Source organism: Athene noctua, chromosome 13, assembly GCF_965140245.1.
Source record: "Athene noctua chromosome 13, bAthNoc1.hap1.1, whole genome shotgun sequence".
NCBI lineage: Eukaryota > Metazoa > Chordata > Aves > Strigiformes > Strigidae > Athene > Athene noctua.
The window spans coordinates 17,273,727-17,295,250 of record NC_134049.1 but is presented as its reverse complement, the minus strand read 5'-3'; the positions used below and the strand labels follow the sequence as shown (position 1 = coordinate 17,295,250).

The following is a 21,524-nucleotide window of genomic DNA, read 5'->3' as shown; positions in this document are numbered from 1 at the left end:
CCAAATGCCTACCCAAGGGCAAAGCTTACCTCCACCTGCAAACCCTCTGCCTGCGCACTGAAAGCATTTCTTTGATACCACACCCTTCCCTCACTGTTGATGAGAACAAGACTAGAGAAGGCAAGACAACAGAGGGAAACAGGAGGGCAAATATACATGTAAAGATTCAAAGGCTATTTTAAAGTTCAGATCAAATGTGGTCCCAATGAAAATCACTGAATATAGGATATTTTGGAACAGCATTAAATTTCCAAGTGAAAAACATCCCAAACAACTGACACACATTTTTTTTTCAAAAAGAGGAAGTAGAAATAAAAGGAGAAAAAAAAAAGAATTCTTCCTGAACCAGCTTTTTTTTTCCTTCTAAATTTCACCTTTACCAACAGATTTATTGCTTTTAATTTTCATCAATGATCTGAGAATTCAGCTGCACAGCTCAGTCACTGCTTACTTCTGCAGCAGTAGCTTTCCTATCAGAGGTGGTGATTCTGACCAAAATTGAAGAAGAGACATGGGATTCATAGCCAGTAAAGAGGTCACTGAAGAGAATGTTTAAAAGATTAAAAAGACTTTCTAGTGACTCAGGTCTTTTTCTTGGTAGTGAACATCTAACCACTGGCCAGAGCCAGTTCTTTTTTTGTCTATGGATGTATTAATTAAGCAGAACTTTGCTTATTTCACTTCCTGTTCCTGTAATGCCACTTCATTGACTCTCATTAACTGGAATTTCTTCCTTTTGTCTTACACCTCTATTACAGCTTGGTTTAGGAGAAATTGAAATGCTCCCTTTCATTAGTCTGAGTCTTTCTGCTTGGTGCAAAGGTCTGTGAAGAATCCAAACACGGATACATTATCACAATACATCCCAGAACAGAGATCACATATGGCTAGGTGCTATTATTAAATGACACTGTCAATATGTTTAAACACAGACTCCAAGTACATAATCAGTTATCACTAGTCTAGGAAAGCAACTGGATTGTAGGCTTAGGGATTTTTCAGCAGGCTTTGCTGAGTAGCCCTGTTTGCTAATGGCTGCCTAAAAGGAACAAGAAAAGCAGACATACACACAGAGCAAGGTCCACGCATGCGCTAAGCCACAGCAGCACCAATGGCACTGTTCTTGCTACGTGCACTCTTCTCCATCTGACAGGACTTGCTGTTTAAATTCTATTCACACAGCTTACTGGACATCTGTCAAAACCATGTCGGTAATTACACTGGTTACTCATGAGTCAGAGGTGAAAGACTGCACACACCAGTACAAATGGCTCCCCTCAGCCATATAAACCTACATGCAGATTTTAAAAATTTATTATTATAATCAATTAAATGTCAAAACCAGTAAGTAGTTTTTTTATGTATCATACAGTACAGAAATTCTAGGGGGATTTTACTAAGAAATCAAACAATGAGCTATTGAGCAAGGAAGAGGCAAATTCATGTTTCCAAAATTCCAACGTTCCGTCCTTTTTTTCTTTAGGGCTTTGATACTTTCCTGCGTAAGAGATGTGGTAAGATGGCAGTGCTTGATAATATGGAACACACTGTATAAACCACCAGAGCATGGCGTCCAGACATAAGCCCAAGATATTCACTACAATGACGCTCCAGGTCAAAATACCGTGTTTGAAAACTACGACAGATAGGTCAAACTGTATTGTTACATAGTTGCGTTATATAGTTAGGTAAGCATTCGTTTTGAGAGACTATATATTCTTTCCTCCATGCAGATATGAAGCCATTTTTGTAAGTCTTTATGGGAAGTTCTGATATAAACGCAGTCCCTCAAAATAACTTATAAATAGTCCTAATATCAAAGCAAGGATCTCAAGACAATTTAATAAGACTAACTTCAAAGACCTTCCACAAAATACCTATGATACTTCTTTTCTCCGTGAAAAAAACCCAACAAACCCCACCACAAAAAAAAAGCTATTTTCCCATAGCACTCCAAAGTTCACCATGCATCTTATAACAGCTCCAAGTTCCACCAGTTAGTTTTTCCAGCTGTGCAGCACAACTCCCCATCAAAATGAGAACCAGGAACCTTATCAAGAGTTTCCCAGATCAGATATTTCATAGGGAAAACCCTCCCTTCCTCTCTCTGGGTCACTGCTGGTTTTCCACTGAGTCGGCTATCTGGCTCCATCCATCTGGTTCTATAAAGCCTTTACCCCAATCACACCTAGAAACAGCAAACACTGTAGAAGTTTAGCAGAACACCTAAGCTTTTCCAGACTACTGAACTGATGGAGCTGCAGACACAGCCCTCTGAAACAGGATGGGCAACAGGAAAACAGAACACAAGCTTAAAAGCTGACTAAACAAGGTACAGGCATGTGACAGGTCACATCCAAATGGTGGTTTCCTGTCCTGTATTTTTCATGCGCTCTTTGAAATATTTGCCGAAACATTTCATATTATAACTTAGGTTTTTTTAAATTTCTTGTGTGCAAACAGAAGTCTGAAGGGTTTTTCTGGACAAAAACCTTAGAACAAAGGAGGAAAACAACTGCATAGAAATGGTGTAAAAGCATTTAGTGGAGTGTTTAGCATTAGAGAGAAAAACGTCTTTCCTCTTTATCATTCAAGTCAACGTCTTGGGATGTGTATGTGCACATATTCCTGATACCTAATGAGTCCTATAAGTGCATACTCATGCAGTTTAAACAGTTTGATTGGTCTACTGACAGATTATACTAAAAAGAGCACTGATGCATATCCACAGACGTTCTCCAGTCCATTTGTCAATCTTACAATTTAATGTTATTTGTTTCCTGAATTTAGGGTGGGGAGGGGGAATCATTGTGTTATTATTTACTTTAAACAGGAGGTTTCATACATGAATTTAGTTCTGTAGACAACTTTGTAAGCTTAAGTCAGAAAATATGTTAAGAGTTTAATCTACATGTACTTTATTCCTGAGATAAAAACACAAAGATTTCAGACACACTGTGCCTTTTAATAAATTAGAACATGTGACATCATGGTAATTTTTATTATTCTATATTTTATTTAACATCAGTAACATGCGTTTGTTTTGGAAATTAAAAAAGGGAAATAATTTAGGTTGGCAAATAAAATATTAACATACACATACCAAAACATTACTATCAGTACATCTATGAAATACACCAGTTATTTAAGGAGCTATTGGATGAAATCCTGACACTGTTGACATCAAATGGTAATCACTGCATTGCTTTGATGTGGCCTATATTCCACCTATTCTGTTTGTCATTTGCACCATGATGCTTAGAAGCAAGTCTAATATTGCAACTTACTTTTTGAAGTGACAAAACACTGTAAATACATTAGCACTTTACTCTCAAACTTTTCCCAATATGATTTTTCGTGGTGCAATAGCTATAGATAGCTCTACTGAAAACATACTGTTTTGAAAATTAAAGGAATACACGTATAAAAACCAAACAAATTAAAAATAAAATCCACTGCCCTTTACAGGAGACTTGTTTTTCATTACTCACCAACTGACATCCTTCCAGGGACTTTACCAGCTGAGCATTCTGACACGAGAGAATGGAACCAGCCAAGTTCAGCATTACACACACTGCAGACAGCAGCATGAAAAAGGTTATCTGGAAAAAAGAACAAAATGCCTATTATTATTCACTACAAGAGGCAAACAAGAAAAAATATAATTTAGACATTCCAGAACTTCCAGCCTGTCACACAATTACATGAATGTTAACATTTTATACATTTTAAAGAATAAAGTATTCTTTAATCTGACAACATCCTGAGTCTCACACTATAAGCGAGAGCTAAATCAAAACTACCCTTGATTATCGTCTATTTTCCTTTTGTCATCCATTTATCTCCTACTTTTATCACATACTCTGAAAATTTTATGGGGTTTATGAATGAGCATTATTAACAAGATTTGAAAAAAGTACTTTTATAATCAAAACTAGTCTTAAAACAATTTAAATCCTTTTTGATGAGGATATGGTTATCTTAAACAGCAAAGGTATTTGTGACTGTCATGTATCATGACTTTGGACAAGTTGGGGGAAAAAGGTGAATAAAATTCGGAAATATAACTACTTGGGTTTTAAACAACAATTACAATTTAAGCGTCATCCTCTGTATCAACTACCCATTGTGCTAATTACTCCTTTCACCTCTTTTCAAAATATGTCAAAACAATCATTAACTTGATTGTGGTAGCTTAACTATCATTTTATTGCTTTAAATGTAAAAAACCTGGCCCAGTGTGGGCAAACAGAAATCTCAATATGTAGGGAACTCAATACATAGGGAAATAGAAAGGCACAAGCAGTAAGAGGCAGAGGCCAAGAATAAACATGTGCTCAATATGTGGCCGCTTTAAATATTCAGTGTTCACATTGCCATATAACACCCATACTCCTATTGAGTTATCTGAGATGAGTAAGAAATTTTGTTGCACCTTTTTTCTGTATGCATGCCCATAGTTTACAATCTTTCACTGTTCTCTCAAGATATTATCCTTCATTAATGCATATGCTACAACTATTTTTGGACCTTAAATCCAAAATGGTTGGATTTTAAATTTTTTTAAAGTGTTTTTCAGATGAAAACCAAGAATTTGAACAGTTTCCCTCTTCACCAACCTAAGCCTTACTTGATGGAAAAGTTCCCAACTGGTACATCTAAGGGTTAAATTATATCTCCACTGCATCTTTTGAAAGAAAACAAGATTTCAACTGTTTTACAATTTAACACTCATATATTGTGTGTATAAAAAAGACTGTGACAAACTTGTGTCAGTGTCAAAACTTGTAAAATAAAGGACGTACTGCTACCATATAATAATGGGCAACTAGATAATGTCTGTGTCTCTACATATTGTCACATATGCAGAGAAACACTGACAATAAAGTAGTTTAAATCTGCACTAACAGATACCTTGCATATTCAGTATTTATATATCACCTAATTTTATTATTTCCTATTTTTTTTATTTTTTATCACTGTAATGCGAGAGCTTTATGGACTTACTTTTGCAAAAATTAATATACTTGACAGAGTGATAGTTTCTAAAACATTGAGCTTTCTAACATACTAAATATGATTTTTAACATACTTGGTTCTAGCCATTTAACTGCAAGTTAATTTGAACAGCTAATGGAACTTTTTCCAAAAATAGGAAATTGATTATTTTTTGATTTGTTTTGTTGTTTATTTTTAATGTTGCCAGTATTTCAGCACTAACCTTGTACTGCAAATTTTCCTGGAGGAAATCCACATTATTGGTTATATCATATTCCTTTTATGAACCATAGACATTCCTGAAAAGTCACAACTTTTAAGAAGTCCTGACTGCCTTACAGAAAGGAGTAGTCAGGTGTGCAAGCGGGCATAAAAACTTGTTTGATTCAAAAAAGTGTAAACATCAGACACCTTTTCTCTGACAAGTACTGTTCATATATGAAACTTCAGCCATTTCAAAAACCACTGAAGTAACAAAAGGTGAACACTCTCTGACTTGACATTGATTGACTTGGGTAGGCTCACAGGAAATGAAAAAAACATGATGTGATGCTAAGGCTGATGAAATCCTTTCCTTTGCTGACATATAACTTGTATATAAAGTTATCAACTGTGTATAGTCTCAACACCAGATCCCCTTTATAGTTCTTCTGCTACAACTAACAGTTAATTCTTCACTTAAGACACTTTTCTTATTTATGCAGTTGTCCCCTCGTTAGTCCCTGGCAAAGATCCTTCCTCACCAAAGGAAGTCTACAAAGTTCTATGAAGTCTATAAAGTTCTGAAAGGTCAAAGAAAAGACAGTCCTCTATGCTGAAGAAAACCTACTGTATCAACTCTGCTCCAAATGCCCTTCATTAGTCACATACCCTTCAGGAAAAGAAGGGTCCCAAACAGTTTTTGAAAGCTACCACAAGCACTTTTTTGTGGAAAACCAAACAAAATCCCCTATAATCTCCACATTATTAACAGGTTCTGTTCAATTCCTTCTTAAAGTTTCTGCCTTTATTTAATATGTACAGCTGGAGTATCAATAAAATGGGAATGTGAAGACAAAACATTTTTGCTGAGTGGTTTGAAATTTCTTGATGAAAAATCCTCTTCAGAAGGGTATGTTATTTTCAGCATTTGTATTTTGAAAACAGTCTAGATTCATGCTATTGTTTTCTTACTAAATTTTTACAGATGTCTCAATTTCCTTATTAGTCATAAACAAAAATGTTGTATACATCAGATTGAATAATTAATTTATAAGTAAACCGACTAATGAAGGATTGTTTGCGATTTTGTCTTTAGCTAACCATGATGTCACTTGGCTTCAGCAGCGCCCTGGGAAATGCACTATTATTTTGTTCAATCTTAGGACTATACCTGGATATCTGATGTAGGTATCGTTCCCTGCTGTGCTGGAAGTGTTCTTTTTGACTCTTCTCCAAAGTTTGGGAAGTATAAATTTATCATTCAACCAATTCCTTGCTGGTTACTCCTTATTCCTTCAGAAAGCTGGCAGAATACAGCAATGTGAAAAAAGCTGCACTGGCTCCATGCTATGGCAGAACTACTGAAGAGCCAGCCCAGAAATAAGGAAGGGCAGAGTCACATGAGGCTCCTCTTTACACTCACTCACAGGCAAGAAGAATCTGCCTTTAATTTGCATTACTGAAATTTTCAAATAGAATAACATTAGCTTAAAGCAGAAATGATGCTCAGAGCAACAATACTGAACATCATCCTTCAAAAGAATAAGAATCATTAGATTCTTCTGGGTTTTTTTCCAGATAAGAATTTTAGTAGTAAGAGCTTTTAGTGAAATGATACAGTATAAAACAAAATCAAAAGAGAGCCAAGTATGTTTCATTTTCTCCTTCTACTGAGTGAAGAAATAACTGTTTAGGGTACAGAACACAGGAAATTATCAACGATAATGCAGCTTATGCTGGAGAAGAATTACAAAACAAGCATTTTCCTATTGATATAAACCAGAATTGGAGTAATATGCCTTCAAGGACTAACCAGATTGCCAGCCACCAATACTTATGAAGCTTATCTTTCTACTAAGTAAAACAAATTTCATTCCTTCAGTAGCAATAATAAAGGAAACAGAAGAGAGATGCCAGATCACACACAGTCCTGCAGTTCACTCTGCCCACAACACATTCATACTTAACTAACGTAGCTGCTTAATCTCCTCCCCTTTTGTGTTAACTTGCAAGCATAAAACAGAACATAAAGCATTAAGATGAATACAGTGAAAGAAAAAAGATTACAATAGTTCTATTCATGTTTCTTTGAATAATGTATCTATATACATATTCCACATTTATGCTTTTATGCATCTTTTTTTCTAGAGTACTGCAAATGCTTTGAAGGGATTCCACTGTGTTTTGCTCACAGGCAAAATCAAGATTTACTGTTTAGATAAAGCTTCCTATCTAAGGTAGACACATTGCCTTTTGAGATAAAGAAATTAAGCATATTGGGTTATTTCATACAGGGGTCACCCCTAGAGACTTCTTTGCTAGGTCAAATATCTATACAGGTCTTCATCTGACTGATCAGATCAGTGAACAAAGCATAAATAAAAGACATGCAGGATCGGAGAAGACTTTTTTATGTTCTTCAGTAAAATTAATGTCTCATTAATTCAAAGGAGAATTACTTTTGAAACAAAGAACAGGGAAAACTTTGCCTTTCAGTCATTTCTGTGTCCTTAGAGAAATGACATTGGGTATTCCGGACAACCTCTGCTTATGAATTACTTGAATTGAATGACACCAAGAAAGAGCACCCACCATGCATGAGTCTATAAATGGAAATACTACATTCTGGGATTCCAACCAGGAGGCAGTCAGCAGCCCCTGGCCTAACGCTATCAATTCAACTGTAACAAACATAGGCATTCCTCTGTAAATTTTCTTCTGACATAACCTCTTTGGCAAATGACAATTACTAAAAAGGTTGATACCAATCAGAAGAAAAAAGTTTAATTATCACGAGTGGTCTGATAAGCCTTGATTTCTTCTGCAATATCAACCTGATGCAAAATATTTTGCAAAATACTAAGGGATACTGTAGGATAGGCATTAGCTAAAGAAAGCAAACTGAAATTTGGCAAGGAATTACCCCACTTAAATATTCCAGAAACTGGTTTTAACTGAATTACACATTTCTGAAAACTGTTTTAAGTATAAATATGCAGAATATTTCAAGAATGAGTTTTTATCATTGTAGTTCCAATGCACACTTAATAACAGACCACACGTATCTGCACAGAATGAAAAATCAGTTCTCACCACGCCTTTACAAGGAAAGGCCCATAATAAGGGACCTTCCAAATTGAAAGGAAAAAAAATAATTATTTAAGCACTAACCCTAACAGGTTATGTTATCTTTCCACCATAAAGGAAGTTATTTGTATTGCTATCTTTAGTAAAATTGGTAAACATGCCTCTAAAATTAAATAAAGAGGACCATGGAAATCATTAAGACTAAAGAGGCCTGGATATACTGAAAATGTTTGAAAATATAATTCAGTTTCCACTTATTTTTCCTACTCTGGTAATTTTTATTCCTTTTTCATGTTTCTGACACAATGCTATTTTTGATAACTGATTTTTTAGAATAATAATTAAAATGTAATTTGGAAAATTTATTTGCTGGACTATACCAAAAAGGAGGAAAGAACTTTTTCAAACATCACTTTCTAGTCATGTCACAGCAGAACATTCTGCAATGTTCTCAACTTTCTTAAGCAGATACAAGTCTAAGAATGCATGTGTATTTAATAAATAATATTGTAATTGTTATTTTACAGACTGTATGCCATCAGAAGAACATCTCTCCTATCAATGTCACAATTCTGCCTGGTATTTTTCAGTCAACATATTTTGAGCAATAAAACATGAAAAAGTAATCTGAATGACAGCTCTATTTCCCAAAACTAATTTGCTTCTTTGCCACTAATACACAGATTAAATCAGTGTCAAAATGGCTGTTAATCATATCGCAAGAAAACAAACACTGAAGATTATATTATGCTTTAGAACACTATTCAGTGCTTCCACAGTGCAATCTCCTTTAGGAGGAAGGAATTTCCAGCAGCAATACTAAAATCTAGGCAGTTTGGCAAAATGGAGAAACATCCCACAAAAAGATCTGAAGTGCAACTACGAATATGCATTGCATTCACGTTTTATAGAACAAAAATACAAATAAAAACCTATCTTCCTGGTATCTTGATTATTTTAATACTGGTCAGTCATGCGTTTTCAACAACAGAAATGAACTTAGAACTTCAATACCAAAACCCCTCACAGAGATATGATAAGGACATATTATTATTTGATTAATTCTATGAAATGGACGTTTGAATATGACACAGAGAACATTTGAAAACCACCATATTACCCAATAGTCTGAAGCTGTATGAAACCTGCATCTATACTGGTGTCTGGACGCTTCTGAGATATGAAATGTTAATTAACTAACAACCATTAACTAGTGGATATCTATATTTCAGTTCATTAACTGTCCCTTCTTTTTGTTCCATATTTGCATGAAGACCATACTGTATTGTTTCCTTTCAAGCAAGAATCAGAGAGGTCCGAGCTACAAAAGAATAGAGGTAGAGGATGAATACGTAGAGAAAATTCTCCCTGAACTCTTAACTAATGGGAAGTAACTCTGGTTTCTTCTCCATGTTATTAATACTTGCTTTCTGGATAACTCTAAATACTATCCTCCTCTGTTACCACAAATTCCCCGGAGATGACCAGCAGAGCCCTCCAAGTGAAGTCAATCACACAACACTTCCACCAACAGAAGCCTAATCCCCACAGCTCTCTGTAAAGATTGTGCTAGACAAAAACCTGAATAGCACATCAGGTAACAATTTTCTGTGGGTGTCAAGGATGAAGGCTTTTGTCAGTAACAGTATTGGTACACACTGAAACCCATCACAGTTAACACTGCACACTGATTGAGTATATACCCAGTGGTCTCATACCTGGACTTGGCATGGTCCAAAATTAGTCAATGCCTATAGACAGAGAAGAGCACCTCTAAATCTTTCAGCGAGTGATGTAACAAGTTAACATGCACTTTGGAAGTGATAACTCTCATGCATGTAATGTTTTCCTGATAACCAATGCCTGAAGAGATGCTTCAAAACTGTAGGCATAAAGTTTAGATAAAAAATGGTTAAACTAGTTTCCTTACAACAAGTTCCATGATCTCATAATGAGACATCTCAAAAAATACCTCCTTTGTTCTAAAACTTGCCATTTCATTTGGTGTCTTTTGCTAAGAAAAACTATGAATTATTATGTCCTATTGACCTTTTCCAGGCCAGTAATGCCTTTTGTAAAATTGGATCTGTCTTATTCAAGACAGAACCATCATACCTATCAGTATTCCTGTCACCTTTCTCTTAACACTTTTCCATGAGGTAATAGAAACTACACTCAACATTTAAACCGTGGGTTTAAACTGTGACATACGTAACAAGATATTACGGTTTGTTCTATATTTCTTTCCTAGTAACCTTTCCTAATAACACCTAGCATTTTATGTGTATTACTGAATGTCAAGTATTGAACTTCTCTGTCATACAGCATTTATCATAATTCAACTTTTAAGTTCTCTTCTGTAGCATTTACCCCACTAGCAATAAGTCATCACAGGATACCTATTACATATAGTTCTTCATATAGCAACACTCACATACAAAGCAACACTGGAAGAAAGTAACACCAGAAGAACAAACAGATTTCACAGGGCAGCAGGTCTGTCTCCTAATTCTGGCTTTGTGAATAACTAGCTGTTTGGCCTCAGGCAAGCTACTTCAACTGATTGCCTTTTCCACACATAGGAAGTGAGAACTTCGAGGCCATATAACTATAACTTCAGAAGTACCTACATGCATCTGACTGTATTAACTATTTGCAAAAAGCATTTATCAAGAACTTATGTACCAGAATACATAAATCAAGAGCTCCTCCAGATTTCTGCAGGCCCAGCCTTGTGAGCTTGAGCTTGGTGAGCTTCAAAAAGTTTCTTTTGGCAACGTGTTGAATCTTACTCTACCAATTCTTGCAGGCAAACACCCATTTGTTTTGCTGACTAAAGCACATATAGAGCATTTTTCTGTTACAAAGCCCCTTAAAGTGTTTGAAGAAAAAGTTTCAAGGATGAATAAGCCATTCCAGAAGGAGCCATCTCCCCAGGAGTAGTGTGCACTTTCACTTTGAACTGATTGTCAAAATAAGACACAACCTCACATCAAAGCAACTGTGTGAAAGCTGACTGGCTGAAAACTTTAGCCATAAGCAATTATATCAAATACGTAGCATCCCTACATTTTCAGTACCTTATACCAAAGGGGTGAACATACCTTTATGCTTGCTATATGGAAGAAAATAGGCAAATGTATAAAGCAAAATAACTACTGCATATGAATAAATCAGGAACACAGTAAAAAGGAACAGCACGCGTTAAATATGGTTTGAAGAATGACTTAGTACTACGAGGAAGAAGTCTCTACATACAAAGTAATTAAAGCCCTCCAAAAGTGCAAATATTGTATCAGATGAAACCATATTTGTAAAAGCAAGCTTTTATTTCATTCCTCACACTTTCATTTTGGAGATATGAACAAAACAGGATTTTCTTTTCATTGCTGGCATTTCAATTGCTATTTCCCCTCATGGTTTTCAGTGCTTTGATAGTCAAGACACTAACACTTAGAAAATGTTACCTTCTGTGCTGATGAAACGTATTACTCAACACTACTGTGTAGTGTATGTTGAGAAAAATCAGGAATTGACATGCTAAGCTTGCTTCTGCAAAACTGCCAATCCTCTGTAAGACTTGTGATACTTCATCTGTGTGTTTTCTCCTGTTAATTCCTGTCCTGTAGTTCTCTGCAAGGTCATAAAGTCATTGTAGAATTAACTTTTTTTTTTTTTTTTACATTACTGAAATGTTTGGTAGAAAGCAAGTTTTCTGAGACACAGTAGTTTGACATTAGATACTATAGACGTTTCCAACTACATTAAATACACATGTATATATTTAATGTGGTTTAAAATATATACATTTTAATACACAATTTATGATTTCTGAAGCAGTAAGAATAGCCAGAAGCAAATGTGCTTGTCTTTGTAAAGTACTGTTATCAGTGGATTAAAACCTTGCATCATGGTATTTTGCTCACAAAGCACTGGTTTACATGGTCTATACACAGTAACATTTATTATAGATTATTTTACAGAATTTACAGTTTCCCAGACAGAGATCCAGAAGGACACAACCAGAAGCAAAACTGAGAATTCATGAGTACCAAGCACTATGAAGGTGTAAGATCAGCAGCTGTAGGCTAATCTGGGCTACAGACATAAACTACCTGTTGGATCGGTCAGATGCTGAATTTAATATGAAAATTTCTGTGAAGTCAGCTTCTCCACAATAAACATGTGTGTGTTCTCTTTGCCTGCATGCAGACAAGCAGCTCATCTCATTCACCAAGGGATAAATAACAGTTTTATGTCCAATAGTGCGCTCATGGGAAACTAACGTGAGTGGCTGAAGCATTGTACAGTCGTAACTTACCTTATTTCAGACTAACATTACTTCTTGCCTATTCTCCTAAATAATCACATCCCTAATAATAAATATGAAGAAGTTTTAAGATCTGTTACACTAACAGATAATAGTCTATATATATACTCTTCCAACAGTCCTTCAGAAGCTTTGCAGAAACTCAAAAACTTAGCAACATATAACCTTAAGAATACAGGATTAATTCTCATTAAATCAAGTAGTAGTAATTATATTTTGTTGCTGTTGTTATTACGATAATTTAAATTATTACTATTTTTTCTTAATGATCTAATTGATATTTTAGTATTTCAATATATTTGACTCAGTTGTTTTCTGTATTCTCAAATCATTCATTCATGAAAACAGAGTTCAGAACAAATACACTCAAATTTTGCCTGCTTCTGCAATCACAAATGTAAAATGGGAAAAAAAAAATCTCTTAAATCACAGAATCCATAGACTAAATGACTTGATGGGCAGTGTCTCTCACTTCTGTTCAGCGTGGTGCTATGTGCATTAAGAAGAACCTGTGTTAAGCTGAGCCTGTCCCAGATGAGCTTCCTTTTAGTGAGCAGCTGTGCTCACTCAAGACAGGGAAGATTGCTAGGTCTGCAAGATGTGGGCCAGAGGGTCTCTGCACAGAGCAGAGCCTGAGGAACTGGCAGTAGCAGCCAGGTTGCACAGAGAACAGAAGAAACCACATTATGAACCTGCCACTCGGAAAATTACTGAGGAAAGCAAATTAGCAAGGATTCCCCACAAAACTACCTGGATTCTGAGGAGATTTGTAGAAAAACCCTTTAAGAATTTCTATCCTCTCTTCTCTGTTCCATTATAAAAGGTAATTATTATCGTTTATATGCCAAGAATAACTGGCTTTAAAAGCATATTGATCTTCTCGACCCAGGTCACTATAGTAGAAGGCCTAGACACCTCCACCTCAAATCCCTGGCCAACACAAGGTCCTGCTATGAACAAAAAACAAAGCACAGTTCTTCAACTAAGTAAAAAGAAGCACAAGCAGTTAGTAATAGTCGGAAGCCAAAACTAGACAAATTTAGACTAAAGTACTGATTTTTACTAAGACTTATTAACCATTAGAATACTGTATCTATGAGCATAATGAAGCGTTCATCACAAAGGCAACACTAGATACCATTTTCTGAAATATTTTAAGAAATATTTTGGACTATATGCCATAATTCCAAAGGAAGGTTTGCAGTTTGTGATCAAGGTTATTTGAGCTGTTACTTGAAGAGGTCATAGTACACGATTCTACTGATCCCTTCTGCCTTTGTAATTTATTCAGTTATAAAATATACAACACAAAAATATTAAAAGATAAAACTCAAACTTTATTTAATTACAGATTATAGAACTAAACAGATAACTCAATTTTAAAATGAGCCCATTTAAAAAACTTACCACATAGAAATGGCGATCAAACCAACACTTTTGACTAATGGTTTGCAAGTGCACAAGAAAAAACAAAATTTAGCTTCTCATTATTTGCCTCATAATAGAGATTCCTTTCTTTTATGACTCAATTATGTATCACCTTCAAAATTATTTCTCAACATCTGCCAATAAAAGACTGATAGTGAAAAAGTGGCATTTCAGATCTGTTTAATTCAGCATTCCATGTCCTTTGCCTAAATAAAAATAAAGGTTTGAACAAAAATATTTTCTCTAAGTCTAAAGCAATGTTCTATATTAAAGAGGCAGAAATATGCCCTGCTGTGTGACACAGCATGAGGTTAAAGATTTTAATGCTTTTATGTTAAGAACCATAAATCATATTCTGTTTTATCCTGAAATATATAAAACCATTGAATTCTAGTAATTATTAAATTAAATTACATTTCCTCCAGATAAAATTCCTTTTGACTCAGCCTAATAAGGCTATTTAACTTTTTAAGAGAAAGCTGAAACCTTGGTATAAATATTAAAATACATGTAACAATTTCTAATTTCAAAGCTAAATATTTCAGATGAAAGCTTCTAAATTTGGTGTACATTATTTTATTGACCACGTTAGGGTCCTATTAACTTGTTTTCATTCAAATAGATCTTCTTATTTAATTAATTTATTACTAGTTGCTTGGTTGTATCTTCATTTCTAGATTTCTTTATAAAAGTTCTCTGTGGAAAAACCTAACTAGAACTTCAAAAATTATGCTATTTGAGGTAACAAATGTTACTGGTTTTAATTTACAAGAAAAAATTATGCCTCTTTCCTACTCTATTTATTGTTAGAATAGCAATCAGCTTCAACCAACAAGAGCACAGTGCACCACAGAAAGGGGCCCTATGTGTTCCCAGTAGGATTTACATCACAAAGAACAGCATCTATTTAAAGACCAGAAGAAATAGTTCAGTTCCCTCCTCTATCACCGAGTAGTAAATAACAACAATAACAACAGGGATTTGGTAGCTGCTTTCCAGGCTTTTCAAGAACTCTGGAATCCAAACCCCAACCTTGTCTCTGTATACAGGAGTACAGAGTGACACATAAAGGGAAATATTTCTTTATATCAAAACAAAGCTTCTCTAGTATCTCAGAAGAAGAGTATTCCATTCAATATCTCCAAGAAATTCCCCATCAGTAATGGCAATTTGCATAGGTGGAAATTCTGATGGCCATACAGATTAGTTCCTCAAGTATGATCAAAGGACTGCAACAGAACAGTGAACTATTATTACTGTTTTGTTTTGCTTTGTTATATTCTACATAAAATAATATGTTTTTGTTATTACTGTAATGCAATATTGCAGCAGTATCCATTTACTCTTTTAATATTTTAATATTTTTGAGGGAAGTGTAACAAGGGGCCTGATTTAGCAATAAAGCCCTCATGCTCTTAGCTCAGAAGCATTAATTAAGAAGAAATTCGTCAAAACTAGATACTTCAGCATTTTCTGCTATTTTGATTCTAATTAACACTTCCAACATCTACACCTTTCTGAAGTGCATTAGAAGGTACAAAGAGTGATTCCAGGAAGCTCGGTAACCAAAGCATTTTTCCCCTGAAGCACAAACAAAAGCTACTGTGCAGAATCTTACAGCTCATGGAGTCCTTGAGCTGTGACTTGAGAATGAAGCACCACGTAACTTTCAGTCCTATTTGAAAATGAAAAGCTTAGTCCAAATAGATAATTTTAATAGTTGCTCTGCGGGTTATATCATCTCCCTATCATTCTTAGCAAGGCAGCAAACACTTCTAGATCTAGATCTGCAGTAATTAATTTTGATGACTAAAAAACTTTTCAGCCTGTTTCAAATCCTTTTCATGCCCTGACAATAATCCATTCCTCTCTTGTCCTCCCCCTTCTCCCCCACCCCAGTGAGCAGCAACAGAACTTTAACTTCCAGGTTTTAGGCATATTTGCTCCTATTTTTCCATCCTTCGCTAAGGTGCTGAATGCAGTAACAGCTGAAGAAATTCTGACAAAGCAAAAAGTAAAAGAATTTTGCAGCCATACTGCAACAGGACCCTCTCCAAAAGGGAGCCTTATACTCTCGGCACTGCTTTGACTCCATTTGCCACGTGAGGATGAACACATATCAGGCAAAGGCATTACCACTGCTTTATGACAATTCATACTAAAAGTCTTACCATTTGCTTTTAAGATCTTTGAACCAAAGGTTCCTGAAATTAATAGATTTTGTGTGTCTGCTAAAAACCTTGGGCCTATAAGGTGTTTGATTGTGTCAATCTACTCCATGAGTGACAAACACACTGCTTTAGCCCCCCCAAATGTTTACATGCTGAAATTAGTTCCCTCAAATTCTCTAAGATTCTGCATGTTGACTCTCACTACAAAGTATCCAAATTTTCAGGGCTTCCAATAAATACACAAACATGCTTAAATATAATAAATCATAGAATGAAATGTAAATTATATAATTGCATCATACATACATACAATATATTGTATTACACTGTTAAATGTATTTAAAACTTAAAACAGACATTATGACATACTTCTTTTCACATTCACTCACTTGAAAAGTGCATTTTATACTGATCTTAACATCAGTAGCCTACAGGTAAAATTCAAGCTATCTCTTTAAGTATTCAATAATGCCACACACTTCCAACAGCAATTTTCATAGCAGAGAAAAAGTTTAAGTTTTGTCAATCTATTAAAAGGGCAAAGGGAAGTAACAGCTGGTATACTACAGAACCTCTACAGAACCTCAAAGTTTGCTACATGAAAATAAGCCCTCGAAAGAATCTTTCAATGATCTGCAGTTAATACTGCAACAAAATTATTGGATGATCTTTATTATATGTGCATGCAGTCAACAGGAGTCCTTTTGACGAAAATATTATTTTATATAGTAGTTTACATTGTCTAATGATTATCACTGACATTTTCATTAGTACACCAGCGCTTCCCTAAATAAAAAATCCATGCACATGAAATCTAGCACCTTTGAAAGAAATCAAACAGCACTAACCTATTTTAATACCACTCAAAATGTTGTCAGTTTGAAATGCTTCAAAAACAACGGCTTCAACTCTACAATCAGGTGGAAAAAGCAGAGTTTATATCCAGTGTGATCATAAACACTTCAAACATAAATGCTCTCTGAATAGAATTTTGACCTCATAAGCCAGATTTAAAACTTGCAACTATGTCAGCTATACCAGTTTAATTTTCTTTCCAACATATTATCTGAGGAAGTAAGAATTGAAACTTAAAAAAAATATTTAGTAAAATACTATTTCTCAGAAATGTTCCATAACAGCAGAACATGGTTAGATTAGGAAAAAAGATATTTCTCTAAATTCATTTTGTATATAAAAAACCAATCCATATTTAAACAAAACAGCCACCTAAATCACTAAATAGAAATTAATATATTTTTTTAAAATGTGTGAGTAGTTCAGTAAGTTCAAAACAAATCTATGTAAGACTGAATTTACTTCCACAGCAGCTGCATTAATAGGGTCCTCCATATAAACAACACACTACATTTTGCAAGTGTCACATTGCTGGAAGGATTCACCTCCATGGAAGTGTTGGTGAAATGCTACTCCATATAAATTAACCTTCAATAACATCTGTAGCAAAATACCCTGAGGAAATAAAAGCTCATGTTGTTCTGCTGACAAGGACAGGCATCAAAAGGAAACGCAAGGAGCCCTTCCTGGCAGGAGCATAATTAGTGAGAAGCAGGTTGTAAAGGTCAGATACACAGATATTTTGCATCTGTCTTTCCCTAAATTTTAATAGCAATTAACTACTCATGTGCAATTATTCTTAGTAATGAATAGTTGCGTGGTCTCTCTGAAAGAGATCATACCAGAATACTTCTACTTTTATGATTAAGGAAGAAGGCTTCTGGTCAGGTAACCAAGGTCAGCAAGCCACGACTGCTAAATTACATCAACAGTATATGAATATTTGGAGTATCAGGCAGTTTGTGAAGCAAGGCTTCGATGCAGACGGCAGTTTTTCCAAATTCAATTCTAATGTAACCTCATTATGTTTTGACTGTTTAAAGAAAAACTGCACACACATCTCTATGAAAGACTCAAGAATAATTGGATGGAGATCCACCAATACATGAACTTTAAAATTTCTAAGACCTTCACTCATGTATTTGAGTAGAACTGAATCTGTAAGGTTGTGTGAGATTTTATAGCATCTGTAGTAAGGAAACCCAAACACTCAATCACAGGCATGCCTAGCTCAGGATCTAAACTGGGATTCACCTGGCAAACAAATCCCACTGAAATCAAATACTTTTTCTGCAGCAAGCACAGATAATTAGATTAACTTTGGATAACAGTGCATTTCCTTCCACCTGTTGCACAAAAAAACCCTGAAATCACACGAACTCGGATTGTACAAAAAATGAAGTATCCATCCGCAAATCCATCACCGCCCCCAAAATACTTTACAGTAATTCATGCAAATGTTTATTCTACTTTTGAATAAAAACATTTCAAATGCAATTCATCTCATCTAAAATAAATTTCTCAAATTAGTTTCCTCATCATTCTAAAACAAAATACAAAGTTTAACAAATACTTTCCATGCTGCCCAGATAGCCAGCTCCAGTGATACCTTACAGATGCAGCTTTACTCCAGTTATCCAGATCAGAGCATGAAAAACATATAGTCACAAGTTTTGCCTTTACATACATGGAAAAAACAAGCCCATTCTATTATAATTTTCTTTTCTCAGGTTAGAAACAGAATTTAATTCTTATGTTATTATAGCATATACTGTTTATGATGGAAGACAATCCTATACTGGGAGGACATGGAAAAATACATTAACAATATATTTCTATTTACCTGTTCTGAAGAACAGTTCAATTAAAAGCTGATGACCATTAAAAAAGACCTGATCAGCAGAGAGATGGTCTACACTGACTAAGACCCGCAGAGCGGCATCAAATTGCCAGCTCTCCCTCCCAGGCTTCCTCTCCTACATGATCAGCACTGTGTGCAGGATGATTTCTTATTGCTCCACTGTGACGCTAGGACCACTCCAACTCTTTAGATCCCAGGAGCAGCCCATCCAACACAGGGCATCTCCTAATCCATCTTCAACTCAAACAGAAATAAAAATATGTCAACAAATCCACTTTTTAATTACACTGCTCTTCAAGGAGACCAAACATGGTAACAGTATTAATAAACTAGCTAGGCTGATGGCCAAACAAAGCAGCTGAAGAGAGAGCAAAATAAACCAAAAGACTCAATTATATTTTTTTCTTAATCAGCTTTCAATACTGTAATGCTGTGGAAATCAATGCAATGCTATGGAAATCAGCAAAGAGAGAACACCTGTAAAATCACAGGTTTAAAAAAACCCAACAAACTAAAAGACTGCTTCTGACCTTCTGGCTGTGCTGTCCATGTCCATTCCCCTGCCATACTGGGAACAGAAATTACGGGAGCTTAAAGGATTTAATATCTTCATGGGCCTCTGCAGAATAAAGCCACTATTGCAGCATCTCAGAGGCAGCAGTCAGTTTGTTTCATTGCCACGTGCACACAGGGAGTTCAAGGCTCTGGAATACTCTGAGGACAACTTTCATTGCTTACTGTCTTTGAACAGAAAAGACATCCTCCTCTTTCCCCCCGCTTTTTAGTTGTGGCTCTATTTGATCACATACAGCACTGTCCTGAAGAGCGTGACTGTATCAAGCTTAAAGTCGAGCCAGTTCAGAACTTTTTTTGGGGGGTAGTGATTGGGTTTTTTTGTTTGTTTGATAACAGTTTGCAGAGCCTGTTTAGTTTATCCCTCCCCACCCCCAAAGAGGTAAGATTCTTTACTACTGGTGAATAAAAGTCATGTATTTAGTAGAAAATGTGCATGTAACCATAAAACATTTGAAAACAAAGACATTTAGAAGCTAAATGAAAAATTGTTGTTTACTATGTTTCTTTGGATGATAGGATGTACAGTCTCTTTCCTGAGCACAAAATAGATACATATACTTTACAATTAAGCATCTTATGGCATAGATATGGACAAATTATTATTACTGCTGTTCACGACTACATAAAATCTTCTTTATGTTAGAAAACCAATCACTGCCTGCTTCTATCTAACACTACATTAGATCCCGTATTTTAAAAAGTGTCAAAATGCTTTTGCACTTCTATTTTTTAATAGATGCACCTATATTATTTATAGATATTGGTCTTTTCCTTTCCTAACATGAAACAGTATTACGACAATGATAAAAAGATTGAAAAGATCCTTTTGAATGAAAATCCTAATAAAATATGAAATGTGACAAAATGCAGAAAAACTTTGTTCTGAACAGTGTTTAACTACATATTTAGAGACAAACTATATAATTTCACCTCTAAACCCGTATTATTTTATGGCGTAGAAATAGAAAGCATAGCATCCAACCAAATGTGGTCTATTTCTGTTTGCGTTATTATAGATATGTGCAGCTTTGCAATGCAAAGATTTCACAACTCTGAGCAACTAAATATTGCAATATATGAGCAACTAAAGTGTTAAAACATAAACAAGTTTTCCTAATCTGGGATCCAGGTAAGTCTAAGTCATTTTAAGCCATCAGTTTATAATCTTCTGCAATGATTATGATTTTTCAACCGTAAATAAACAGGGATCAACTGAATTCAGTGGAAGTCTGAATCTAGTAGCTGTAGGAATTCAGTAAGGAATGAAATCACACATCACAAGAGCATTTGACTCTATTATCAATCCGCTTCTACATTATGCTGTGTGTAATCACTTTTGTATTGGCACCCTACAGGGCAAAGATGCCAAAACTCGTGGAAATGTGAAAATTATTACAAGAAGTTGGTTTTGCATATTTTGCTCAATATACTTATTTACAGTTTTAAAACACATCGATTCCTTTACTCTCAGAGCTCCTATCTGGCTTCTTTTGACTTTGGAAACCCTACAGTGCTTCCAAAACTTTTGTGCTTACATCAATTATCAGGGTCCAAAGTATTGATATTTCATTTTTATAATCTGAAAAATAAAGATATCACTTCTCTCTCCAACATCTCCACGCTTCTGATAAAGTACAATGAATTGTCTTACTACTTTTTGCTATTTTTAGAAACCTCTACAGCTGTTAACGAAAATGCTGGAGTTGAAACAACTTCATTTTTTAATATTTAGCATCAAATTATTATTCTTACTTGTTTAAAAAAATAAACAAACAAAACACAGCAAAAGCCTCACTATTCTCTCCCTCTACAGGTTTTGTTCTCTCCTGAGTCCCTCAAACATTTCACATTTCCTAGTAACTGTCACAAAATCCTTTTCTCCATGTTGTAAATAGGTTTTTGTTCTTGTGATAAAATCCTTTTTTTGGTCATTATCATTCATGTTAGAAAAATGCAAGTACAGAGGTCTTTTTACTTGCTTTAATACCAAGAGTAATAATAAATTTAAGGTTTCTTA

At 35.0% G+C, this 21,524-nt stretch overlaps 1 protein-coding gene across 2 annotated transcripts in view; it reads right to left on the bottom strand.

The window, feature by feature from the left end:
• The window catches only part of ENTREP2 (endosomal transmembrane epsin interactor 2), a 144,563-nt gene that overhangs the window by 50,421 nt on the left and 72,618 nt on the right, over positions 1-21,524 (bottom strand). For both annotated transcript variants that reach the window (XM_074916888.1, XM_074916889.1), the window contains exon 3: positions 3,492-3,602. In XM_074916888.1, coding sequence (XP_074772989.1) covers positions 3,492-3,602 — 111 coding nt within the window. The remainder of the gene's footprint in view (positions 1-3,491; positions 3,603-21,524) is intronic.